This window comes from Neltuma alba, unplaced genomic scaffold, assembly GCF_004799145.2.
Source record: "Neltuma alba isolate B1F8T4 unplaced genomic scaffold, ASM479914v2 tig00003988_pilon, whole genome shotgun sequence".
In the NCBI taxonomy this organism is placed as follows: Eukaryota; Viridiplantae; Streptophyta; class Magnoliopsida; order Fabales; family Fabaceae; genus Neltuma; species Neltuma alba.
This window is the reverse complement of record NW_021633509.1, coordinates 628044-654563: the sequence shown is the minus strand read 5'-3', so window position 1 is coordinate 654563 and position 26520 is coordinate 628044. Positions and strand designations below refer to the sequence as shown.

Sequence of the window (26520 nt, the reverse complement as noted above, 5' to 3'; positions counted from 1 at the left end):
CAGACCACGTGAGCAAGGATCGTGGGAACTTCACAGAATTTCGTCGGTTACCAGCAAGAAGCAGATGGCTTTATGTTGGGAACAACGCGAGAGTAGAAGTCAAAGGGATCGGTACTTGTGAGCTGACCCTGCATGGAGGAAAGACCCTAGTCCTGCAAAATGTCCTCTACGCTCCGGAAATCCGACGAAATCTTGTGTCTGTTATTTCCTTAGTTAGATTTCATTTCAATGTCTTTTTTCATGATTTCACAGTAGACATTTCGTATGGGACCAATTTTTCAGTTTCTGGTTATGTTTCGGATGGTTTCTTTGTTTTAGAAAATTTCAATGATAATTTTTCTAGTTCTTGCTATGCGCTTTCTTCCGATGTCAATTACGATATATGGCACGCTAGATTAGGACATATTGGTCAAGAACGCATGACCAAACTGGCAAAAGAGGGTTTGCTAGGAAACGTGTCCAAAAAGGAAATGTCTCTGTGTGAACATTGCCTTGCTGGCAAGAGCACAAGGAAGCCTTTCGGAAAGGCAACCAGGGCTAACCATCCTCTTGAGTTGGTACACTCTGATATTTGCGGACCAATGAGTGTTAGGGCACGTCATGGAGCATGGTATTTTATTACCTTCATCGATGATTCTTCCCGATATGGCTATACTTACCTGATTTCCCACAAATCTGAGGCATTAGAGTGCTTTAGAAAATATCTCAATCTAGTGGAAAATCAGCTAGGTTCAAGAATCAAAGCCTTAAGAACTGACCGAGGCCGAGAATACCTCTCTGATCAGTTCAAGGAGCTCTGTGAAGAAAGGGGTATTGTTAGGCAACTAACAATCCCTGGCACTCCTCAACAGAACGGAGTTGCTGAAAGGAGAAATAGAACTCTCCTCGATATGGTTAGATCAATGATGGCACAAGCTGAGCTTCCAACCTCATATTGGGGAGATGCTCTTTTAACTGCCACATTCATACTTAACCGAGTGCCTTCTAAATCAGTCACCACAACCCCTTATGAATCATGGACAAACCGCAAACCGGATCTAAGCATCCTAAGACCATGGGGGTCAGCGGCCTATATTCGTGATTCTTCCCATAAATATGACAAGCTAGAACCAAGGGGCAAAAAGTGTATCTTCATAAGATACTCTGAGAACTCTAAGGGGTATGTCTTCATTGGTGAAAATGATGACGGCTCAGTGACTGAGATAGAGTCAAGGGACGCAACATTCATAGAAACCGAATATCCTAGCAGAGGGAGTATTGATCGAACAAGCCGTCTTTATGAGGATGATGGCAATGAGGTACAACAAAGTGTTCCTCAGTCTACTGATCCGAGTGGGAGGGTTGAACCATTTTCACAACAAGGTTTAACCCAGTCACAGGAAGTAAGTCCTACAACAACCCCACTTAGGAGAAGTAACAGAGAAAAACTCCTAAGAGACGCTTCTCAATTGAAGGAGCAACCTTCATCGTTAGTCCAGAACACGATGAAGAAGACCCCGTAAGTGTTAAAGAAGCACTAACAGGACCTGCTAAGGAAAAATGGCAGAAGGCCTTACAAGAGGAAATGGATTCCATGGAATCCAACCAAGTATGGGAATTAGTTGATCTACCACCTGGCCGAAAGGCAATTGGGAGCAAGTGGGTTCTCAAGTACAAACGTAAGGCTGATGGATCAATTGATAAACCCAAAGCAAGGTTAGTTGCCAAAGGGTATACACAACGGGAAGGAGTGGATTACGCAGACACCTTCTCACCCGTTGTATGTTTCAACTCGATACGACTGATACTGGCTTTAGTAGCAAGTTTAGACTTAGAGTTACATCAGATGGATGTAAAAACCGCTTTCTTGAATGGAGAACTAGATGAGGAAATCTATATGGAACAGCCTGAGGGCTTCATACAGAAAGGGAACGAACAAAAGGTTTGTAAACTCTTGAGATCCATTTATGGACTCAAGCAATCATCTAGACAGTGGTACTTAAGGTTCCACAAAGCCATAAGCTCCTATGACTTTGAAATGATCGAGGAAGATCACTGTGTTTATATCAAGTGGTTTGGAGACAACTTTGTCATTCTATCCCTCTATGTTGATGACATACTACTGGCTGGTACCAATCTTAAACTAATCAAGATGATCAAAGAGTGGTTATCCTTGAACTTCGAGATGAAAAACATGGGCGAAGCAGAATATATCTTAGGCGTTAAGATAAGAAGAGATCGTTCTAGAAAATTGCTGTCATTGTCACAAAAGGCATACATAGCAAAGATTCTTGAGCGTTTCAATATGAGAGACTGCAAGCCTATGGATACCCCTGTGGTTAAGGGACATAACCTAAGTGAGGAAATGCGCCCTACAAAACAATGCGATATAGAACGCATGAAGAGAGTCCCATACTCAAGTGCCGTTGGCAGCCTAATGTACGCCATGTTGTGTACCAGGCCAGACATATGCTTCGCAGTCGGACTTGTGAGTCGATTCCAATCCAATCCAGGAGTCAAACACTGGGAAGCTGTAAAGAGGATTATGAGATATCTAAAAGGAACCATGGACTATGAGCTATGCTATCAAGGAAATGGCCTTCGTGCGGAGGGTTATTCCGATGCTGATTGGGCAGGAGACCTGGACGAGCGACACTCGACGTCAGGCTATGCTTTCCTACTGAATAACGGAGCAATCTCCTGGAGCAGCAAGAAACAAACGTGTGTGTCTCTTTCATCCATGGAAGCAGAATATGTAGCCTGTTCTGCAGCTGTCCAAGAAGCTGTGTGGCTCAAAAGATTCTTAGTACGATTGGGAATCCATGGTGGGAGTGAGGGACCAACTCTGATTCACTGCGATAGTCAAGCAGCAATCGCCTATGCAAAGGACCCTAAGTACCACAATCGTACTAAGCATATAGACATAAAGTATCACTTTGTAAGGGATATGATCGCTAAGAAACAAGTGACAGTTCAATACTTGTCCACTCATAAGATGTTGGCAGATCCCCTAACCAAGCCTATAGCTAGAGATCCTTTCGTTAAGCATGTAAAGGCCTTGGGCATGCGTAGAGCATGATGTATTGAACTCCTTTTTCTTTTTGATCCTTTTTGTTCAAATACGCAGGCACAAGGCATGTTGTACTGAACCTTTTCCTCTTACTTAGTAATTCAATGCATTTTATCCAGTTCAAAGAAATTTTTCTTGTATATTTGTGTATTTATACATGCATAGGCACAAGGTATGCAATACAATTATGTCATACAGGTCACAAGGTTGGCTCACTCACACGAGCAACCGCCTCGCTATGTTCTCATGGGATATAGAAGGTTAGACAGCAGATGATCACCATGAGATGGTAGAGAAGAATCACTGCACAAATGTCACCTCAGCTAGACTGAGATGAGACCCATAAAAGTTTGGGCCGAATCATGGATAATGTGTCATCCATGAGACCTGTAGCCAGACAAGGAACTCTTTACTAGTGAGACGTCATATATAGTTGTGATGAAAGAGCTCCTGGTTCAAATGTTGGAGTACATTTGGAACTTAAGTCTGTACGGTGCTATTAAAACCAAAAGCGACATACTCCACTTAGTGGATTGAGCACCGTAACATGGAATTCATACTGCATGAGCTCACTCAAATCCGCAACAAGGGACGTAGATGGAAGATCCCTGATCCATTACGATGTGAGTCCCAGAAAGGAAATAAACCTTTCATAATGCCCTTAAGACTTAGACAACATCACAAGGTTTTGGTTTAGTGGCAGCTACTCTAGCCTAAACCCCATGGTCAAGAATGATACGATCTAACGGGTCAAGACTGAGAAAGCGACTATGCCAAATCTAAATGATGAATAGTCAGAAGGAAGGTTTATCCTGAAATACACATCTACGTTGGTGTCTGTGACATGTCCCTTGCAGGTTGAACAGAACAACTAAGCAAGTGTGGATACCATACGTATGAAAAAGGCAATCTGAGTAAACAAAACAACTCGAGAGGGATTAGATATGCCACAAGTAAAGTGTATGGATAAAACTAGGGCATTTGAGGCAACAAGCATACAATTTGCAGGTATACCAAGGGTGTTCTTGTGTGCTGGTCCTGCATAAAGGATTCCTAGTGCACAGGCGCCCGAATCGATGACGTCATGCCCACGCGGTCACGGCAGACACCCAGTATGAAGCAATGAAAGATTTAGCTATCGCACGATGGACAGCCCATCAAGTGCGAGTGGGAGATGTTAGATTTTTGGGCTTGGATCCGCCCTTGATGGGCCGGATTATTTGACCCGGTATAAAGAGAATATATCAGTCAAATATCCAAGCAATATCATGATATGTTTGACTTGGTCAAACATCCTGAATCATATCCAATCGGTTACGATATAAATCTAATTAATTTATATTGTATAGATTAAATATATATTAAGTATATATATTTAGAATTAATTAAGATTGATTCTGGATTTGAATTCAAAATATCATGATATTATGAGATAAGGATATATTATATCTTATCTCAGATTTTATCTGATGGGCTCAGTGGATATTTTTATGCTACCCAAAATATCCCTGACAAAAGCTATAAATAGAGGCTTCCCCCCATCAGTTTAAATCACTCCAGTAGTAGAGCTTTCCTACTATCTCTCTCTCTCTCTTAATTTTCTTTCTTGCAAAAGTGGTGCTCTGCTGTGCACTTAAAAGCTCAGACTTTTATAGTCTAGCTTAAGCGTGAGCTAAGGAGATCCGACCGACCCGACCCGAGATCCGACCCGGTATGTTTTCGATCCATTCTCCAATTTTTCTTACAATATTAATAAAATATAAATAAATAAATTTAAACTGTTAAAATTTAATTTGGACAGTTTATACCCATAGTATAAAAAAATTTCGTTTATAAAATATTTTAATAATAGCTATATAAAATATTGCACGTCAACCATCCATTGTTTTTATCTAAAGGTGGATAGGAGATTTTGACAAGAAAAGAAGAAAGAAAATTACATTGGTCCAATATAATGTAATGTAGCCGCATCGGAAGGTAGTCAGCATTTTAAGTCCACTATGCAGATGGCTCATTTATATAACGGACCCATTATTGACGCCGACAAAATGATCATACAAAAAAAAGATGCCAAATAACTGAATTAAACATATTCTACTTGCTACTCAAATTTGTCCATTCTTGTGCTAAAATAGACATGGTTCTCGTAGATGAACCATCTTCACTTAGAGCTTTCGCAGCAGCATCTTTAAACACTTGAATTTTTCTTTGAAGTTCTCTGCCTTCATCACCTTCCATTAATATTTTCACAACTCTATCAACTTCATCTCTCATTACAGTCCCATTCTTATTCTCATCACCCTTTGGCCTCACTGCAACCTTAAATTGCTCAGTTAGCATCACTGCGTTCATCTTCTGCTCTGCAAATAATGGCCATACAATCATTGGTTTCCCATGGACGATGGCCTCAAGTGTTGAGTTCCAACCACAATGAGTTAAGAATCCACCAGTAGATTCATGCTTGAGAACTTCCACTTGTGGGGCCCATGATGGGACCACAAAGCCTTGACCTCTGGTTCTCTCTAGAAACCCTTCGGGCAAGAAGTCAAGGGGGTCCTCCTTTTGTGCACTCAAATAAGCCGAATTGGCCACTCCACTGGGAGCCCTCAGGACCCACAAGAACTTGTGGCCACTCATCTGTAACCCAAAGGCTAGCTCATCAAGCTGCTCTTGTGATAATGTTCCGCCGCTCCCAAAAGAGACGTATAGAACTGAGTTTCGTGGCTGATTTCCCAACCATGTTAAACACTCTAAATTGGACTCATTTATGCTTATCGATCTTACCTGTATAATAGGCCCCACATGATAAACCAAAGGATGGTTATAACTTTCCTGTAGAGCTATTGTTACCTCTCGTTCCAGATCTATGAAGCTGTTCACTAAGATACCGTCTGGTAAAAGAAGTTTTTTGCATGCATGAAGAATTGTTTTGTAGCCTCCACTCGATCTTTCTTGAAATGGGTCTGGGAGATCCTTGCCTTGAAAGCTTATACAACCTGCAGAGATTTTTAGATGTTAATACAATATTCAATTCAGCTTGAAATATTTCCACATATGCAGAGCAGAGTGAGAATTCAACATAAATTTATTTTGCAACCTGGAAGTTTCAGTGGTTGTGACAACTCTCGAAACCCAGCAGGAAACATCTCGTGATCCTCATCAAGCTCTGGAAAATGGAGGCACAAAGATAGTGAAGTTGTTGCTGAAGGAAATAAAAGATATGACTTGAGTTTGAGTTCTTTTGCGATGTCTATTGCATCCATTGAGAAGAAATCAACAACCGTAGCCACAAGGTGATGAGTTGGAGAACTGAATGAGGTCAAAGAATGACGAAGAGAAGAAAGAGAGAGCGTGACAGTGTTGTAAACTTGTGTTGCTGGGTCTTCATCTTTGAGGTCTTCCAAGTTGATTTGTGGAAGAATAGTGAAGTCTATCTGTGGTGGGAGAGATTCCAAGATGGAAATCGTAGTTGGAGAAGGAGGGCCAAGCGTAGGGATGAAGAAGATGAAGTGGAAGTGAGGTTGACGAAAGATGAGTCGTTTTGAGAATTCAATAAGTGGAAGGAGATGGCTAAAGCCTGGAGCTGGAATCATGGCTATGCAGGGACTCTTTCTCTCCATGTAAGACTGATAGCGGGGGAGCTTGGAGACTTGCTAGCAACTAGACCACACTCTTTTCCTAATGATGGATGGATTTCTTTTGATGGCTTTTTATAGGATCTATTTAGCTTTCCTTTTGTTCCCATTTATAAATAATTTTAAAAAGAATAATTTTTCTTCGTGGTAATATTGATGTCGATGATGCATATTGTAACATTTGGACTTTTTGAATAAAAACTAAATGCATAATTAACAGTTTGTTGAGGGATAAACAAAATATTAACCTCAGAAGATAAATTAAAATTTAAAGTAATTTACTAATTATAGAATTTTAAAGGGATAAAAGTGATTTCAAAATGAAAAAATGACAAGAAAAGAAGGTGAAAATTTCTAAATAACAAATAAGGAATGCCAACAAAAATTTATTGTTATTTGCAAATTCACCTAAGTGATTAATGCTGAAAAGATTTTCTCTAGCAATACTTTTGCCGCTCCATATGAATAATGTTCTTAACATCATCACCTGTGTCGTTGAAGGGGTGGTGACAGTCGCGTGCTTCTGAAACCTTGAATTGCAGTTTATATATTCTTTAATTTGAGACTAAAGGTGGGAATATGTGCTGGCTCAACCCTACAACACCAGCCTTGTAGGGTCGATGGGCTTAAAAGGGTCGATTCTATAAGGTCGAAATTTTAAAAATATCTCAATTTGTTAAGTCGAACTCTTAGGCTGATGGGTTTAAGGCCGACTAGCGGGTTTTCAGCCCGTTTAAGAAAAAATACTATTTTTTTATCATTTTCATATTTTTTATCCAAAAAAACCAATGAAATTATTAATAAAAGATATAAATATGAATAAAATTAAGTCACAAATATAAAATATCATCATATTTAAATATTCATCAGTATCCAAGAATATTTAAAACGAATTACCAACAAAGACAAGAACATATAAACGTTCCATCAATAATACAAATGTGTAATAGACAAACACTATCATTAATTTTTTGAAACTTCATCATCACTATAATCAACTGCTCTTCTTTATAAGTATACTTTTCTTTCGTAGCAAAAATATCCAGTTTTTTTTCTTTATAAGAATTTCACTTTTAAATTTTACAATCTAACTGTTATTTTAATTTAGTTTGAGAAGCGTTATTGTTAAAAACTCATAAATTTCTTATTCAAATTATAGAATTACAAGTTATATAAATATAAAAATACTCTCTTATAAAATATATATAATTTTAAAATATCAACATATATAATATAAGTCAAATTATTATTAAAATCCAAATTAATCCATTTTTTAAAATTTGATTGGACAAAATATTGTCTAAAACTAAATAAATCAAACTATTCTTTGAAATTTAATTTTAAAATGATAATAATAACTAAATATTTAAAATATCATTAATAATATGAAAAATTAATAAAATCATAATTATATAAAAAAATTAAAAATAAAAAAAATTATAAAATAGTCTAAAATAACCTATTTAAGCTCTCAGCCTGACAAGGTCAATCTTTTTGTCTCCTGTTTGAAGAGGAAAATTTCAACCCCAACTCTCTTCATTTTTGAGCCGGCTCTAGGTGTGACACCTGTTGAAAGTTTTATACATAGAAGAAGGGACAAAATATATGGGACCCACATAAAGTATTGATAAGTTGTGTCAGTCATAAGTATCTTTCGTTCTCTTGCATCAAGATTTTTTGGGTCTTTCCTTTGCCTTTCGTTTCTAAAGATATTTTTATCCTTAAAATATGTCATGAAGAGCGATTGATCTCTTTTAAGTACAAAAATAAGCTATGTTCTTGAATGTGCCCTAACCCACTCTTAACATATTTTGAAAGTTAGATTGAATCTCTTTCTTTCATACAGACTCTTTTTTACCATAGTAGTGTGTTGTGAAATTTTATAATCATCATTCGTTTTCTATTTAACCATGATATTCTTCGAACACTGAGTTTTCTTTTTGTTTTTTTAAGCTTAAAGTCTTTATTACTCGGGAGAAGGGAGGAGTTGGATGTGGATGGAGAGAGGTATTAAGATTTTTTTTTGGTGGAGTGCAGTGTATTGAACCTATCCAATCAGTCAACAAGATAATTGAAGACATGAGCAAGACGTGTTAAAAATTGAAACCTACTCCATGCTGGGGCCACCAATGACGTGAAGGCTTGAAATCTGTATGCCAAGTAATGGCCAAGCAATAAGCTGCGAGACGAGTTAGTAAAAAGATATTTTGGGTCTGTGCGGGGAAGTTTCCAAACTCAATGCTTAGTTGCTTTGATGAAGGAAATGAGGAAGACTAGAGCAGCATAACAGCAATTTGAAAGATAGCTTATGTGCTGAGAGATAGTTTTTGAAGAGCTCTTTGTTTATGAGAAGTACTCAACAAATAAAACAACGTAGAATTTCATAAACTCATCAAATAATGGCCAAGATTTCCTCGCATGGATAAAGCTAGGAGAAATCACCATTTTAGTCGCAAGTTGACATCAAACCTCGTAATGTTTTCCAAGATCATGACTTTCTTCCAAAAATGCATGATTTTGGATCTGTCTAACCGTGTGTTGAGAATCAAAGCATGCATAGGGCCAATGGCCTATTATAACAAATAATTCCTGCACTCATATAAGCAACTCTCCTCCACGTAGAAATAATTGAGCACTGTCATTTTTGACAAATTTACATGTGGGCCAATCAGAAATTCTGCAATACGGAGAGAAAACAATTAAAAGTTAAACAGTATATCCTTTAGTAACTCTGTGAGGTAACATTGCAATATTTTCAAATCCATTGTCACTGGCGAACGTTGTCCTCATGGCCTAGGTTCTAATGCTTGAAGCTGGTCTCCAGGTTCCAAGTTCATTTGCTGGAATCTTTTTTTCCCCCCAATAAAAAAAAGTCAATTCTCACTTGAGTAAAAAGTCTTGTTCCAATGGGTTTCCTCAAGCATGATGGCATTCAAGTCTGGAGTTAGTTCTGCAAAACCTTATCTGGTAGAAAAAATACAAATACAAATCCAAGGAGGGGTAATCCTATTTCGGCTTACAGCAGCACAGAATAGACAAATTACACATTTGCAACAACGCAGGGATCAATCAACAAAGTTTATGCTTAACTCACTGTGAACAAACTGGGGAAATGCCTCCTCCTTCGATATTTTGAATTCCTCGTCTGACTATGAGGAAGATTTTATCCGCAGACATGAAGTGTGGTTCCAGTCCCAATCTATGCTTCCTAACTATCATGTTTTGCTGGCTTCAATGGTTTAAGCACTCGGGTGGATATAACCAATGCCGGTTTGACCAGAACGAGTAAGCACTTCAAACCCTCCAGCAGTAAAAGATTGATCTTCCTTGAAAATGGGTCGTTTAAGCTCTACATATGCGCAATAGTCTACTTCATATACTATGGCATTCTTTAAGAAAGCAGCAAGAGCCACTCCAACTCCTTCCCCTGCAAAGAGCACAAATAATTTACAATTCCAATTGGAACTCTTCCCAAAAAAAAAAGGAAGCTTATCTAGATGACTGATTTGCAAGTTCCAACTCCCCCCCCCCCCCCCAAAAAACAGTTACGATCTATCCCTAGTTAACTTGGTCAGTAATCAGTTTACCTCCCAGCAGCAGAAGTGTATTTAGGCCCCTATGTTATATATATATATATATATTTTGTCAAAAGGCCCCTATGTTATATTTAAACACCCTCTGGTATTCGGCTCTAACAGATATAATCGTGTGCATGACAAAGTGAAGAACAGTTAGATTGTCAAAAGGATATTCACTTATACATTGAATAGTGTCAGTCTTCTGAAGCCATGTAGGTGATATTTGGAAACACAGTATGAGCATAGTCCTAGTTTTAGTCTCACAACATTATAAATTGTTTGCAATAGACTTCTAACGCTCAAACTATTAATTTCTATTTAAGAATCACAAGAGTAATTTCCTCAAAACCTCGGTGTAATTAAATAATAACATAGATTAGAAGAGGGTTCAATGGCACACAAATTTAAAGCATAAGTGGCAAACCAATTTAGTGCCAAATTAAATGGGAGAGCAAACTATAATCCACCCTTTTTGTTTTATTAAAATCTTCATTCCCATTGTAAACTCTGTCATGCAAGGGGAAAGGTAAGAAGAAATTTGTTCATCATCAAAAGGTGCCTTTGCCATAAGTTGAACATAAAAGAAATTAGAACCTTACCATGTGTGACAAGCAGCAAGTTCTCGGTATGATAATTATCTGCAAGGTCCTTAATCACTTGCTCATATCTAGCTCTTGCACCCAAAACTGGCCCTTCCCATTTGCGCAACTGGTGCTTATCAGGCAAAAATTCCATCAGTCACAATTAAAATCTGTAATTGCATAAACAAGTAGCAGCCAAAAAATTGAGTTGAAAAATATCTAGTCCTCAAGCCGTACCTCTTTATACATCTTTTTTGCATTCTTATCCACTGTTCCAGCTGGGAGAATTGCTTCACGCTCTGCGATATCAAAACCCCAATTACCATCCTTAGGAGCCAGTGCAGGACTGATAGCTTCTCTGCTTATCATCTCACATAATCCAAGTTCAACAGCGACCCAAAGTTGGTTAAGACCAATAAGAGAGATAACTTTAGCACCTTATTGTTACCAGAAATTATTACTCGCATCATAAGTATATAAAATAAACACACTCTCAATTCTAAATATTAATCAAACCCATGTTCTATGACGTATCCAAGCACATTTAACCAAGAAGCCAAGTCTGAAATGTTACCTGACTATGTACAAGTATTTCGCGCGCGCGCGCACATATAAATTATAGTAATTTATTAGAATGCAACAACCAATCAGAGGTAAATCTGTGCGTGAGCACTATTCTAATCAGCATCTGGATTTTCTTCATCTAAGTAATCATCTAGCAGTGACTGCAAGAACCATGCTGGAAAACCTGTGGCCAGGAAGTTCAGGGCATTATGGTGAACTGAAATTTACACTCGTGTTGTAGGTAGAAGAAACAGAAATCTCTGTAGTGCCATAGATGGCACTAGGGTCACTTCATCATAAATTCATCACTCAGTGAACATTCTCTTTAAAGAGCATCGTTTATGAAGAAAAAGTGAGCTAGAAGTCAAGGATGTCATCCTTGCTTAATCCACAACGTGGAGGAAAAAGGCTAAAGGTTCATTGAACCTCTTTTCCGAACTAGTAAATATATAATTGCAATGCCATTTTCAGATTAAAAACTCATAAATCAGAATATAGCATAGCTTAAGTCCCAACAGATAATTTGTAAATTACTTTTAACACATGCGAGACCAAAGGAAAACTGTCAACAACAAAGGACTAAGAACTACCATGATAATACCCGTAAGCCAACAAACCCGCAGTACATCTACTGTAGTTTAAGTTCATTATATTTTAGACGTGTTTGCTCTCAAATTTCAGAAAACTAAGACTAATTCTGAAACTTCTTTTGTTAAGTAAATTCGGCTTATCTTATAACCCTAGAGTTAGATTTTAAGCATAGTAAAATCCTCAGAACTCTGTTCTAGCAAAAGCCATTACCTTTTTGTTACTGCTGCTTCTGGAAACATGGTCAGAAATGCTTCTAGTTGTAAATCCTATTTCAATATGCAGAGAGAAGATTCCTTAACAAAATTACAACAAAAGGACCATTGGAGATATCTGTTTATTGCAACATCTAATGGCAATGGAAACGTGTTATTTTTTTGCAGCACTTTTTAAGGTTAGCAAAGAAGTATTAACACTGACATAGGTCATTGAACAGAATATAAACAACACTACGTAACAAGACATCAAGCACGTATTTAGCTTTTCTTTATTTAATGAGTCAATTAACTTTAAGGAAGATTTCACCTAGCTAGCCAATAGTTAAAAAGATCTATTCTAATATGAACGCATATTAAATGCCATTCCTGAAACTTTAAGGTTATGTTTCGTGTCTTCGAAAGAATTTTAAGGGAATGGAATGAAAAGGAATATAAAAAAATAGGGTCCGGTTTGCATGAAAAAGGGAGGTGAACATTTATTTTAACGATGTTTGGTATAATAAAAACGGAAGAGGATTGGAAATAAACAAATGGAAAAAGACAGAAATGTTTTTCAATTGGGACCCATAGAAGAATGACAGAATCAACGGTGGAAATGTACATAGCAATAGGGTTCAAAGCCGTGAATATTTAGAACAGTGTTTGATCTGCCAAAAGTGACAAGCCTTTTTGTTTTGTGATTAGACCATCCGATGAATAAAACCCACCTGAGACTGCGAAACCAGCTGAAAATGTCATTGTGGCTATGAGTATGGCCACAAGTGTGTTGGTTGCTTCCTTCCTTCACATTCCATTCTTTATTGGTGGATGTTATGCTTTGTTTGGCTAGCATATTTGCCTTTAGGGGCACGCCAGCATTATCTAAAGTTATGTCTGCTAGAGCTAGTACTACCTCTATCGGTTCTTAATATAAAAGTTAGTTGATAGTTAAATTTAATCCTAAATATAAAACTTTAATCCACTTTGTCTCCTAACTTTTTTCAAAATATTCCAATTGACTGTAAGAAATTCCCACCAAGGATAATTACAATCATCCAATGCACATGATTGATTAGGATAGTTTAGGGATAACAACACACATTTATGACAAGTAACCAGTTTAACTAATTTTCTTAATATTCTAATATAAAAGCTAGATAAATAATTTGGAGAATTTATAAAAATTAATTAAATTAGTTATTTATCACAAATGTGCGTTGATCTCTTTAAGCTATCCTGTTTAATCCTGTGTATTGGGACCACCTTTTGGTGCTAATCCCCTACAAAGACAAAGAAACTTTTGAATCAAAACTTTTTAGAAAATTGACGAGAAGAAGACATAGATGCTTATAAATCATACCTCTTGTCATGTCATTGCAATTCTACGTTGCATCCGAACAACATCTCAAGCTGTTAAATCTTGGTTATTGACTAGGTTGACATTGATCATTTTGTTTTGTGATAGAAGGAGTAGAGTCCAAAGACACAATTCTCCTGAAGCCAAATGTAAGGAAGTATCTCCATTTAAATTTACATCTCTATCATTTACAGTATCATGATGAATCTTGGGGTGCTTCAACCGATATTTTATCACATCAATTCATCCCTTCATTGCTGCAATGTGAAGACTGTTCAGACCTTTATTATTCGACCAACGTCCAGCATTAGGCCGCTCTATTTCAAGCAAGTTTTTGACCACTTTAACACTTCCCTTTTTGCAACCGGGATGAATTGGAAGATTGCCATCTGAGTTTTGTTGAAAAGAAATCATGGCAGAAGTTTCTAACATTATACAAACTCCTTCCATGTAACTGAAGTATGTTGCATAATGAAGAGGAGTATTATTGTTCTTCTCATCTCTTTGATACAATAACTCTTCCTTTGTATCAACGATCATCTTCAATAGGTCTTCACACCAAAAAAAAAAAGGAAAGGAAAAAACAAACATATATTAGGCAAAAAGTAAAACAAATACAAAATTAATTACCACCTCAATCTTTAGTATAACACTCAGTTGGCTAATTTAAAAAAATTCAGAATGCTAAAAAATTACTTAATTATATTATACATTACATGTCCACTTTAAAATACTTATATATATATATATATATATATCCTTAGATTATATATCAATTTATAAGTTGGGCAAATTAGTTTAGAGAACAACGATGAATATAATACTCTTCTGGTCCTTAATGTAGGATCAAATTGATGAGTTGATGTTGATTTCATATGTAAGACCTATTTCACATATTTATCAATTTTATCCAAATTAATCCTATTGATATTCCCCTAACGATAATTAAGTAGGAGAGAGAGGAGTGAATTAAGGAAAGATGCTTTAGATGTTTTAAAAAAAATATCACATTAACTAATTTAACTAACATCCTTAATCTACTCAAATTAGTTAATTAGGTCTTATATAAAGGATTCGAGGAGTACTTTAAACCAATTTATTAAGTTTCATAATCTCCTCAAATTAGTCAACTAGTTCTTATATTAAGGAGAGAATATAATATTTCAGGAGTACGCTTACTTTTATTTCATTATGACATTGCAGCATAAAGTGGGGAGCCGCCACCTGAAACAGCCTTCCCTGAGGGGATTGGAATTTGACTCAAGAGAAGATGAACAACATTCTTAGCGCTTGTTAGGACTGCTAAATACATTGGCGATTTACAACCATAATAATAGTTCCAAGTCCAATAAGAGGCCAGACCACTTTGCTTATGTTCAGCTAAAAAGGAATGAACCACAGAATAATCCTTTCTCAAAACAGCTCCGTGCAAAGCTGTACTCCCATAATTGCTGCATCACATTAATTATAAGCTCCACTTTGTCCATAGGTTCAGCCTCCTCTTCAGATGTCTTGAAATGCCTATCCAAGTCCAGAATTTTCCTAACCGCGACAAGATTCTTAGCTCTTGCAGCAACATGAAGCGGAGAATCACCATTGATATTTGTCTGTTACAAAAGCTTAGGATAGTGAAAAGCAATAGGCCATACAACTTGTTCACTCCCATGTTGGGCTGCACCGTGAAGCAACGAATCACCTGTGGGAGTGACAAGATTGAAAATGGCGGCCAAGTCAACCTTAATTTTTGTACATACTTGTTCTAGTACGTAAACAAATCTATCTGCATCTGCATTTTCATCAGAAGCCACCTCGTACAACTCATTACATAATGTGCACCATGTTGTCACAAAATGGCATATCATCTGCCAGTTCACGCATCTTTTCGTTGCCACGAAATCGTGCATCATCAACTGATGAGCTGGACTTCATTTTCATATGCTTTTGGAACTCCTTTTCCATCCCCTCACTTGTCATATGTTCATCTAGCTCCTCCAAAATACGTGTAGACTTTTTCTTGGGCTTCATCTCGTCATCATGAAAAATTAATATATCAGTGCAACCCAAATCAGCCATTAATGCAACTAGCTAGCAGCGTCAATTATCAAATGCAATTCAGAACGATAACTCGTCATTGATTTTCTTGTTCAACTTAGTTTCAGCATTAGGTAAACCTTTATGCTATATATGCATTAAACAGTTCTAGTCAGTGTTAACTATCTAGATAAGACAAATGATGGTTTGTTAGATGGTAAGCTTAGAGATTAGAATATTGTGTGGTCAATATGAATTTATTTAGTTATCTTATGAATTCACGTTTTGAAGACAATATTCTGTCATTTGCACTAAGAAAATGATTTTTTGACCCGTTCATGTCCTTGAATTGTTTATCAATGAACCGAATATTCAATATTATTGTTTTTTTACTGAAGATCTACAAATGAAAGCATTCAATTAACAGCAAAAATAAAGAAAGATATTTCTTTGTGTGTTGCAGTTTGTGTGCATCATTCTCGCTATATATTTATCTGCATTGATCAGCTTTTTTATTTAGGCATTTAGTCATCGTTACAATTCCTATTTCCCCTTCTATTCACACTTGTTTTTACGAATAGACAGTAATAAAAATACCCTTTTCGACTTCTTTTTTTCATGTTCGTTCTTTGCAGAACCGTCAAAAACATTAAGTCTTCTAAATAAATTTGGTTAAATTTTTTCATGGCAGATTATATCTGAGGGGAGAAAGGAAGAAGAAAATTTTAATGAATTCGATTTAAAAAATTAAAAAGATAGAGTTAAGAATTTTAATTAATTTTTTTACTGTTTTATCTCACATATTTTCTTTACCAAAATTTATAACCCCATTTCTCCAATTTTTCAAATCAAACTCATTAAAAAAAATTTCCCTTCCTCTCAATTTTCCTCATATCAAACATGGGGTTAGAATTATGATTTCCATGTCAATTATATATATTCCTTGTGAAGTTGATGTGAAAATTACACAGGTTATAAGAAAATATTGAATTTTTTTAGGAAATAAAAAATGAAATTTTCATCACTTGATCTTGGGGAATTGAGATGAAAATTATTTATGTTATCATGATTTGGTCATTAAACAATAAACACACTTACTTTCCCAATCTAATCAATATGATACTTTTCATCGACGACTACATGCTATCAGTCTTTCCTTTATTCTTAATTTCACGTCAATACGAACATGGAAGACCAACCCATTCATAATTTAAACAAAATTGTCACAAATAATTTATAATACTAACCATCAATAAAATATTATAACACGTATTAGAGCTCGTTACTTTGAAAGCTTAACTAAACAATTTTTTTTTTTTTTAATTTTGTGTCTAGATTATTCATCCAATGGTTTTAAAGTCAATATATATTCTACGTCATACGAGAGAAGACACATCATATATTAAGAAATTATTAGCTACAGCTGGCGGCCACACTACGTTGGTTTAAAACTCAATTGACAAAAATAATAAAACATTTTACTATGTCATTTGGTCCTAATCCAATTTCCCAATTTTCTTTGACTGAACCAAACTTAGAAATGGAAAATATCATCCTAATATTCTCTAATTTGAATAAAGTTTCTCACAAAGCAGTTTAATCCATTTGTGTTATTTCTGCCGTTTGACTAAAGAAGATGAAATGTATAGGCAATCCACTGTTTTAAGTTTTGTAAGTATCTCTGAAGCTTAAAGCACAGCTTCTTCCTCAAATGTGAGCCAATGAACTGAATTTCTGGATTAATCAGATGTAGAATACATGGGATTTTTTACTGTGTACAGTTAGTGCTCTTCTTAGCCTTTGTTCTTGTCATTAATCTCATCACCGCAACATGTAATGTCAGTAGGGTAACAGAATTGTTGTGGCTGGAACTCGTATGGATTTTTGGTTTGTGTGCAAGAGTTAAGGGCCGATCATTTATTGATAGTGAAACCTTTCGTTTGATGGGTAAGGAGCGTGCACTTGTCATCTGCAATCATGGCTCACCATTCTGGTTGCCTTGGAATCACTCTAGCTGTGATGGGAGGGGGAAAAAAAAAAGGGGAAAAATGCTGCGATGGTCTCGTTCACCAATTATGGGTCTTCTACAAGTTGGGTTTTGGCATCAAGTGCGACGGTGGAATTGGGATTTGAAGGACAGCTGCAGCAAGTTTGGGTTTTAATGTCCATTATTTTTTTTTCTCCTTCCAGTCTTAGCAACTTGTGATTAAAAAAAAAATCGAAAGCCTTACCCCACATATATGTTTTAATTTCCACTTTTGTGCAGATCCTTGAGGACAAGGATCTTTTGTTGGGGGGAGTATATTGATATGTGGTAAATTGGTAAAAGTATTAGTGAGGGCAATAAGGTAAATAGGAAATGGGCGGTGAACTAGTGGTCTATAAATAGGATGCTGGATATTGTGTTGAGTTTCGATTGAATACATATCTTTACTGTTTACTCTCTGCTCTCTCTGTTTACCTCTAACACACCCAAGTTCATACTGTCGCAATTTTACTTGGTTTGACTGTGTCCAACAAAAATATTACCACTGCAACTGCAGAATTGGCCAGCTATCGATGGCAGTTGACAACAAGCGCTGGGTTGCACAATATAGAAGGCTGCCCTTAAGCCTCCAACAATTAACTGTCATGATAGATAACATGATTTTATATATATATATATATATATATATATATTGATATCAGATGCATAACCAGAAAAGCACAGAAGCCCGCCCTTTCATCTGTTTCGATATCTCATGGAATGAAATAAGAGGATCTAATAGCATTCTTAGTTTTAAAGCACTTTGAACTTTTGAATTAGCCAGTGATTGTATTTTAAGCCATATGGTTTCCGAACCTCAGGTATGAACATCCTGAAAATGTGAATGGGTTCTTCCGATTACGGTGCACGCCCCTCCATCTAGGACTTCTGGGACAAGAAGTGAGAAACCTGTCTCTCTGAATCCCTTGTGGGTGCATAATTAAAGGCATAAACAAATGTTTGATTCACTCTGAGCTGTGTACAATTGGTGCTGAAATTCAGGATTATAGGAGTACGATATTTTTATTTTCTGTTCTATTTCTAATTTGGCTTTTGTAGTTGGATGTCTGTTATGATTCGACTGGTACTTCATTTTGATTATGTTGTGAATCAACATGGATATGATGGTTCCGGCTCATTTATTTTGCTTTATACTTGGATCAAGGCTGAACAGGGTGGACATGAATAAAACAAATTAAACTAGGATTCCACCTAGAACTTTCTAAGTGTTCTCTCTTTTTCTTTTAAATTAATTGTTTAATATAATTAAACACAGATGCATATACAAATATGTTAATGCCAAACTTGAATTTGGGATCTCATCCAAGTATGGGGAGTGGTGTTGTGACTAGGGCCGCTAACCTTTTAACCTTTTTACCGTGCTCTTGTCTATTATTACTAGTAACAAAATCTGGTTCGCTTTATTTGAACCTAGTTCAAGAAAAATTGAACCAAATATACAATAGTAACTATTTACCAAAAACGAATGTTAAAACAACAGTACTTTATTCTCCAACTCGGTGACAATGTTAAAACAAGATGTTTTTATTCATACACATAAAATTACTCTCAGATTACATGAACTAGTTGACATAATACACAAATCACACCCAAGAATCACATAATTTTAGATGAACATCATGATACTAAAAGCACGGGCAACGATGACAATTAACATTTGTAACTGGATCTTGGAAACTATTGGCTGCAACCTCATCATTGATATCGCTTTGCAAATGCTCGCTTCATCATTTGATTTGATTTTTGGCATCATCTTGATCGACTTGGCTGACTTTGCTGACAAAATCGCTATACCAAGTATCATGGCATCCATAGCCTAAAACAAGAATGATCCTAGTAAACAAGCCTATGATCGGACGAAGCACGGGACGACGACTATCAAGTCGAAGCCATCCTAGACAACCAACAAATATCATTACGAAAATGGAGATGAATCCAATCACACTTATGGCGTGTGCAACTGTACTGTTATTGCTCACCATCAAGTGTATAGCAGCCAGAAACGCAACGGCATTGCTATAATGGCCACAAAAATAACAGAGCATGCTTATATGCTCGTGTTGCAGTACGATGATCTCCAATTGGGACCCACAGAAGAATGATAGAACCAATAATGGAGCTATACATAGCAATAGTGTTAAAAGCCATGAATATCTTGAATAGGGTTTGATCGGCCAAAAGTGCCATGCCCTTTTGTTTTGGGATTGGGCAATCCGATGAGTAAAAACCACCTGGTACTGTGAAACCAGCTGCAAAAGTCATTGTAGCTATGAGTATGGCTACAAGTATGAGTGTGTTGGCTGCATCCTTTACATTCCATTCTTTATTGATGGATGTTGTTCGTGGCATGCTCAGCATATTTGCCTTCACGTCCACACCAGCATTATATAAAATTACATTTGCTAGAAGCTGCAAAGTAGTCAAATCAAACAGGTTTGCATGTTGATTCTATTACTAAGAAAAGAAGTCTTTAGAATCAAAACCTTTTAGAAAGTTAATAAAAAGAAGACATAGATGCTTGTCAATCTTACCTCTTGACGTGTCTCAGGAATCCTATGTTGTGTCCAAACAACATCTCGAGCTGTCAAATCATTGTTATTGACTAGGTTCACATCGATCCTTTGGTCTTGTGATAGAAGGAGTAGAGTCCACAGACGCAATTCTCTTGAAGCCAAATGTAAGGGAGTATCTCCATTTACATCTCTCTCATTTATAGTGTCATGATGAATTTTGGGGTGTTTCACTAGATTTTTTACCCCGTGAGTTCGTCCCTTCATTGCTGCAATGTGAAGAATGTTTTGACCTTTATGATCCAAGAAAAGTCCAGCATTATTAGACCAATCCATTTCAAGCAGCTTTTTGACCACTTCAACATTGCCCTCTTTGCAGGCGAGGTGAATTGGAAGGTTGCCATCTGAGTTTCGTTGAAAAGCAATCATGGGAGAAGTTTCTAACATCATACAAACTCCTTCCATGTAAGTAGAGTATGCTGCATAATGAAAGGGAGTGTTGTTGTTCTCATCTCTTTGATACAGTAGCTCTATTCTTGTATCAGCAATCTTTTTCAATAGACCTTCACGTATAAAACAAAATATATTAGGGAAAAGTGAAACAAACATGAAGTTAATTATTTCAAGAGTATGCTTACCTTTAGTTCGTTCTGATATTGCAGCATGAAGTTGAGAGTCCCCATTTGACATGGTTTTGCCTGAGGGGATTGGAATTAACCTCAAGAGAAGATAAAGAATATCCTCGTCCCTTATCAGAACTGCTAAATACATTGGCGATTTACAACTAAAATCATAGTTCCAAGTCCAGTAAGTGACCAGATCACTTCGCTTCTGTGCAACTAAAAGGAAAAGAACCACAGAATAATCCTTGCTCAAAACAGCTTCGTGCAAAGCTGTCCTCCCATCATTGTTGCGTAACATGATAAACTCCATTTTATCCATAGATTCCACCTCCTCAGATGTCATGAAATGTTTATCCAAGTCGAGAATGTTCTTAATCGCGAGAAGATTCTTAGCTCTGGCAGCAACATGAAGTGGAGTATTACCTTTCATATTTGTCTGGCACAAAAGCTTAGGATAGTGAAAAGCATTAAGACATAAAACCTGTTCACTCCCATGTTGGGCTGCAACATGAAGCAACGAATCACCTGTGGGAGTGACATGATTGAAAATGGCGGCCACATCAACTTTATTTTCTGCACAACCTTGCTCCAGTATATAAACAAATCTATCTGCATCTGCATTTTTATCAGAAGCCGCCTCGTACAACTCATAACACATAATATGTACCCTGTTTTCATGAAATGGCATATCATTAGTCGATGAACAGAACTGCTTTTCCATCAGTTCATGCATCTTTTCGTTGCCACAAAATTGAAAACCATCAACTGATGAACTTTCCAGCATTTTGATCAGATTACGCATCTTTTTGCGGCAAACAAATGCCATATCATCGCGGAAATGCATTTCTATCAGCTCACTCATCACTTTGCCGCTAAATGCCCTGGACTGCCGCTTTGTTTCTCTGCTCATGTTCTCTTCCTCCTGCTCCGAATTATCTCGCATATTTTCATTGGGGTTCGCTTCAGTAGCCACATCTAAGGTTATTTCAATAGAGTCCGAATCGGCCATTGCAACTAGCTAGCACTTCAATCAAAGCCAACCCAAAACGATAGAAGTTTAATAATTAGAAGTTGAGGTGAAATGGGAGTGGAGAGAGATTAAAGTTCTTTGATAATAATCATTAAAAAAAATGTTTAATAATTAAATACTCCCTTCGTTCTTATCTTTAAGGTCTCAACATTAAGTACGTTTTTATCAATTTTATCTCTAAAAAATTTTCTAATCTCTCTGTTCATTTTTTTTAATTTTTCTATCATTTATCTCATTACTGATTTTTTTCTCTTATTTAAAAATAGATTTAATTTTACTGTTTTTAATTAATTTTAACAAATTTTTAAAATCATGTAATTTAGTTATTAAAGTCCAAAGGAATAAAATAGAAAAGACGAAGGAAAGAAAATCGGAGTGCGGCGAACCGGGGGAACATAACAACGGTCAAGGAACGCAGAAAGTGCGGCAGAAGAAAGTCGCCCAATATCCTTACCAAAAGGACAGCGTTCTCGAAGTCTGAGAAAGTAGTAAAATGGGTCAAAAGAAGAGCGAACAAAGGGGCGGCGGGGAAGAAAAAGAGACATACGAGAAAGAAGCGAGTGTAAAGGAAGACAAGAATAAACCTAGCAGAAGTCCTAATGGGCCTAGTCTGCAAGGGCCAAATGTTGAAATAAGTGGCAGTGGAAAAACTGGTGTACGTGGGCCGAAAAAGGACCAAAGGCCCAAAATTTTTTCTCTTATTCTGGAAAAACAAAAATAAATTATTAAATTATGCCAAAAAAGCTTACTAAAAAAGCTTACTAGAAAACCTTCATTTTGTCAGTTCATTTAAAATTGCACTTGCTAAGATGGATTTTAGAAGCAATACCCTGATAAATAATTTTCATGGTGCAGTATCCCAAATAATTAATGTTATTTTTTTATAGCATTTGGCTCAAAAAGCTATTTAAGGATTTAATTATTAATACAACATAGATACATGTAGCTAACTCCATGTGATAAGATAATACTATTGTTGTAGGGCTAAAATAAAAACTTATTAACAGAAAATGAAAGGATCAAAACCCTAGGAGATGATAGTGTCGTTTAAGCAGCCGAACTAACAAGAGACACTGAGAATAATGGTTTCCACTTTCCAGTGCCAGCAGTAATATTTAAAGAAATAGAAACATGGATCATTAAGAAGAAGAAGAAGAAAGCAAGAAAATACAGAGCTTATTTCTATTCAACACCAAATCCAGCAAAAAGAAGCTTCCATTTCTTCAAAAACGACGAGAGAGAGAGAGAGGACTTACGAACCTGGAAGTAGTCTCTTCTCAGAAAATGGCCTATTATGTTAGATGAAAAGTCTGGAATCTAAGTCGCAGGGACTAATTTCCTTAACCCTGTAGGTAGGTAGAGAGAGAGAGTGTGAGTGTGGATCTTTAATTTGTTGGAGAATACTGAGGACGACCCCGTGTGGCTCCTGGTCATTATTATATAGATCCATCTGGTAGAGATAATGAATACTAAATTATTTTCGAGTGGGGAGCCCCAGATAAAGAATATTTAAAGAACTTTTCTTTTCTTGAAGGAGGAGAAATATAAAAAAAAGGGGGGGGAGAAAAGAAAAGAGAACATGCATGTTTTTTAATTTGATTCGGCAAATCATGTTTGAGATGGGAAAAAAAAGAAACATAATGAGGTTAAATTTGTTTCCATATGAATGTTTAAATAACGAAATGAAAAGAGAACATGCATGTTGGAAATGAAATGAAATTCTTAATTTGATTCAGCAAATCATGTTTGAGATGTAAAAAAAAGAAACATAATGAGGTTATTACCAAAAAAAAATAACGAAATGAAATTTTTACAATAAGAAAAAGAAAAATGAAACTCCTGGTTTGAAAATAATCTTCCACGAGTTCAAAAATATTAGCTTCTCTTTTGCTTGATGAGTGTAGTTCGAATTGATATTGAGGAAGAGAATGAAAAAGAAGGTGAATGAAAAATATTTCAGTTTGTCATTTGGAGCTCGATGAAGTAATAACAATAAGATAAAATGTGATTAGTTATCAAGGTTTTAAATTCTTTTAATGAAATAAAAAATTTATTTAAATTTAGCATTTGGAGTTTGTAGCTAATTCAACTCAAGATTTTTAAACTTGTATACAAATAAAAATTGTATAGGAGCCTAGCTGATTCCAGCCTTCCGGGGGGGAAAAAGGGGGAGGCGTAGCTAATTATTGTTGTATTATTAGTACGAAGGTATTCTTTTTTTTTTTTTAATACTCCAACTAATCTTTAATATAGGAGTTATAAGAAATGTTGGATTCTATTCTAAATATAAAATTTTAATTCCCTCTATCATTTATATTCATGAATTTTTTTCTGAAACTATTTATATTGATTACGCATATTAAAAACAGTTTTAACATGAACTATTTTTACTTCTGTGATATGGTAATAAAAATCATGTATGGTTTGTTACCAATTTTGCTGAAGCAAACGTTATAATAACCAATCCTGAACAAGTTCATGTTACAGACGGGTGGGACTCTAGCTTTCTTTCATGAGGAGAGAGCTAGGAGATGGCTTGAGGTTAGTCTACAAACTGCGGAGCTTTAAGCTTACTATGTTGTGGTTGATGCTTGAGATTTTTCAAACACTATTATATTTGCTTATGCAGGTCTCAATAACAATCGAAACTTCAGAAACTGTAAATCGGAGATTTGTCCACCCTTCTGGAAAGCATTCCCCCACAATCACAAAGGTTTTTACTTTTTGGCCTATGGAGTGCTAACAGCTTTAATTTAGTTGATGAACTGCACATTTTTAATTTCTCATGCTTGATGCCGCTAACGCAACAGTCTTGAGAATTTCATTATTTTCTTGGAGGAAGGTCAGATTTTGTAGATAGCTCTTTCTTTTTTTTGGTTAAGAATAATTGGCATTTTTTTGAAGCCTCTTCATGTTGCCTTGGCTGAAAGATTCGTTCATTTAGTAGGGGTTTTCCGCTTTTCCCCACATCGTGGTGAAAGTTCATCTAGTGTCTTTGTTGCCTTTGCAATAGAAACGTTAATTTAGTAGTTTTTTTTCTACTTCTTGTTTTCTTCTTGCTTTTTTCCCCCTTAAAAATGAAATTTCATTTAGTGTCCTGTGTCAAGTCTTTGTGAAAAATTGAAGATGAGAGCTGACTCACGATATCACCATTAAGTTCTTTCTAGGAGCATATGCTAATGATGTTGGCTTCTGATACATTTGTTCTCACTTGTTTTTCTTAGGTCCAGAGTGACCATTATGAAGTTGTTGCAGATTTGGTGCTGACAAGTTTTCTTTTCTCTATCCCCGTCAATAGTCCAATGTCATTCTCCACTCCTCGTGTGCCAGTGCAATGGGTTCTTAGTTTTGAATTTTATGCCACTCCAAAGAATTTGGATTGGACCAAGTATGCATTTCGACCTTGCCTTTTTTTTCTTTTTTTTTTGGTTAAGCCCTAAAACACAATTTTCCATTCCTTTATGCATCTGGTTTCTACATGCACTAGTCTCTACGGCTGGACCCATTTTTATCAATCAGTCTAGGCATTGTGTTCATGTGATGTTGAACCATCAATTTTCACATCTTTATGTAATGTTGAGCCTTCATGTTTTAAATTGTAGTTGGCAGCACGCCCGGCACCCTTGTGATTAGGGCTTCTGGTGCCAGCGCATGCCAACTTTGCCAGTGCAATATTCATTGGAGACTATAAAAGGACATATCCCACACCCAACGATTTAAACTGCTACTAAAACTCAACCATTTTCTATATATATGTAGACGACATGAGGTATTTCTCACTTTCTCATGTTCCTCACAAATTCACAAATAATAAAATGGCACAATCCACATGCAAAGAGTATGGAAAGTTGTCAAGTCTCTGTGCTTCTGTGCTACATAAATTGTTCAAAGAGAAAAGAAGGATAATAATGATGGGAAAACGAGACTTGATGTGAGAGAGAACAAAAATACAGAACAGTGGTTGGAGTTGCTGCCTACTGAAGGGAGGACATAATCAGAAGGATGGAAAGGAATAATAAGGGATGAAATACAAGAAGGAAAAATTAGAGAAAATTACACACAAGTCCCATAGAAGACAATTAATTTAGAAAAATTCCCTTGAAATTCTCAAATATTTCCTAAGCCCCCAGGAACCTGTGTGTAATAAATTGTAATTATAATATTACCTATTTATTCCCATTAATTTACAACCTCAATAGTGGTTAAGGAGAAGCGGTTAACAATCTCGACAATACCCCTGACAACTCATCTATAGAGTTGTCAGGGGTACTGCCGAGGTTGTTAACCGCTTCTCCTCGAGTTATCAACAGTTACTGTTGAGTTTGTCAATAAATTGCATTGGATTCAAATTAATGAGGGTAAATAGGTAATATCACAATTACAATTTATTACACATAGGTCATTGGGGACTTAGGAAACATTTGGGGATTTCGAGGGACTTTTTTTGAATTAATCCTCTTCTATGGGACCTGTGTATAATTTTTCCATATAAGAAAGTCAGTTTTTTTTGGGGGGGGGTGTGGTTGGTGTTGTGACAAAGGGCTGGCTGAATGAATGGAGAAAAATATTTTTGAACCCTATAAAAATACCGAGAAACACCTAAGTTCATACTGTCACAATTTTACTTGGTTTGACTCTGTCAAACAAAAATGTTAACACTGCAACTGTAGAATTGGCCAGCTGTCTATGGCAGTTGACAACAAACGTTTGTTTGCACATGTAGAAGGCTG

At 36.3% G+C, this 26520-nt stretch overlaps 3 protein-coding genes across 3 annotated transcripts; all 3 read right to left on the bottom strand.

The window, feature by feature from the left end:
• Positions 1-4935: 4935 nt before the first annotated feature.
• On the bottom strand, positions 4936-10204 carry LOC114743242 (hydroquinone glucosyltransferase). The gene is made up of 3 exons (XM_028931435.1): positions 10193-10204; positions 6147-6681; positions 4936-6045 (listed from the first exon to the last, which is right to left on the bottom strand). The coding sequence occupies exons 2-3, from the start codon at positions 6667-6669 to the stop codon at positions 5144-5146; spliced, it is 1425 nt and encodes a 474-aa protein (XP_028787268.1). The 5' UTR covers positions 6670-6681; positions 10193-10204; the 3' UTR covers positions 4936-5143.
• LOC114743293 (uncharacterized) lies at positions 9569-11212 on the bottom strand. The gene is made up of 3 exons (XM_028931495.1): positions 11081-11212; positions 10862-10976; positions 9569-10111 (listed from the first exon to the last, which is right to left on the bottom strand). Exons 1-3 carry the CDS (start codon positions 11210-11212, stop codon positions 9924-9926), a joined length of 435 nt encoding a protein of 144 aa, XP_028787328.1. The 3' UTR covers positions 9569-9923.
• Positions 11213-19643: 8431 nt separating this feature from the next.
• Positions 19644-21769, bottom strand: LOC114743292 (protein ACCELERATED CELL DEATH 6-like). Its single transcript, XM_028931494.1, has 3 exons — positions 20776-21769; positions 20159-20700; positions 19644-20036 (listed from the first exon to the last, which is right to left on the bottom strand). The coding sequence occupies exons 1-3, from the start codon at positions 21767-21769 to the stop codon at positions 19644-19646; spliced, it is 1929 nt and encodes a 642-aa protein (XP_028787327.1).
• Between the last annotated feature and the right edge of the window lie 4751 nt (positions 21770-26520).

Bases quoted from the DNA above. Each gene is read 5' to 3' on its own strand.
- LOC114743293 (XM_028931495.1), bottom strand. From the start codon at position 11,212: ATGATAAGCAGAGAAGCTATCAGTCCTGCACTGGCTCCTAAGGATGGT. The intron at 10,977-11,080 runs GTACGGCTTGAG...TTGCCTGATAAG, and splicing joins CAAAAAAGATGTATAAAGAG to CACCAGTTGCGCAAATGGGA. The intron at 10,112-10,861 runs GTAAGGTTCTAA...TGCTCTTTGCAG, and splicing joins CTTGCTGCTTGTCACACATG to GGGAAGGAGTTGGAGTGGCT.
- LOC114743292 (XM_028931494.1), bottom strand. From the start codon at position 21,769: ATGGCCGATTCGGACTCTATTGAAATAACCTTAGATGTGGCTACTGAA. The intron at 20,701-20,775 runs GTAAGCATACTC...TTATACGTGAAG, and splicing joins AATATCAGAACGAACTAAAG to GTCTATTGAAAAAGATTGCT. The intron at 20,037-20,158 runs GTAAGATTGACA...ACTACTTTGCAG, and splicing joins TTCCTGAGACACGTCAAGAG to CTTCTAGCAAATGTAATTTT.
- LOC114743242 (XM_028931435.1), bottom strand. From the start codon at position 6,669: ATGGAGAGAAAGAGTCCCTGCATAGCCATGATTCCAGCTCCAGGCTTT. The intron at 6,046-6,146 runs GTTGCAAAATAA...AAATCTCTGCAG, and splicing joins ACAACCACTGAAACTTCCAG to GTTGTATAAGCTTTCAAGGC.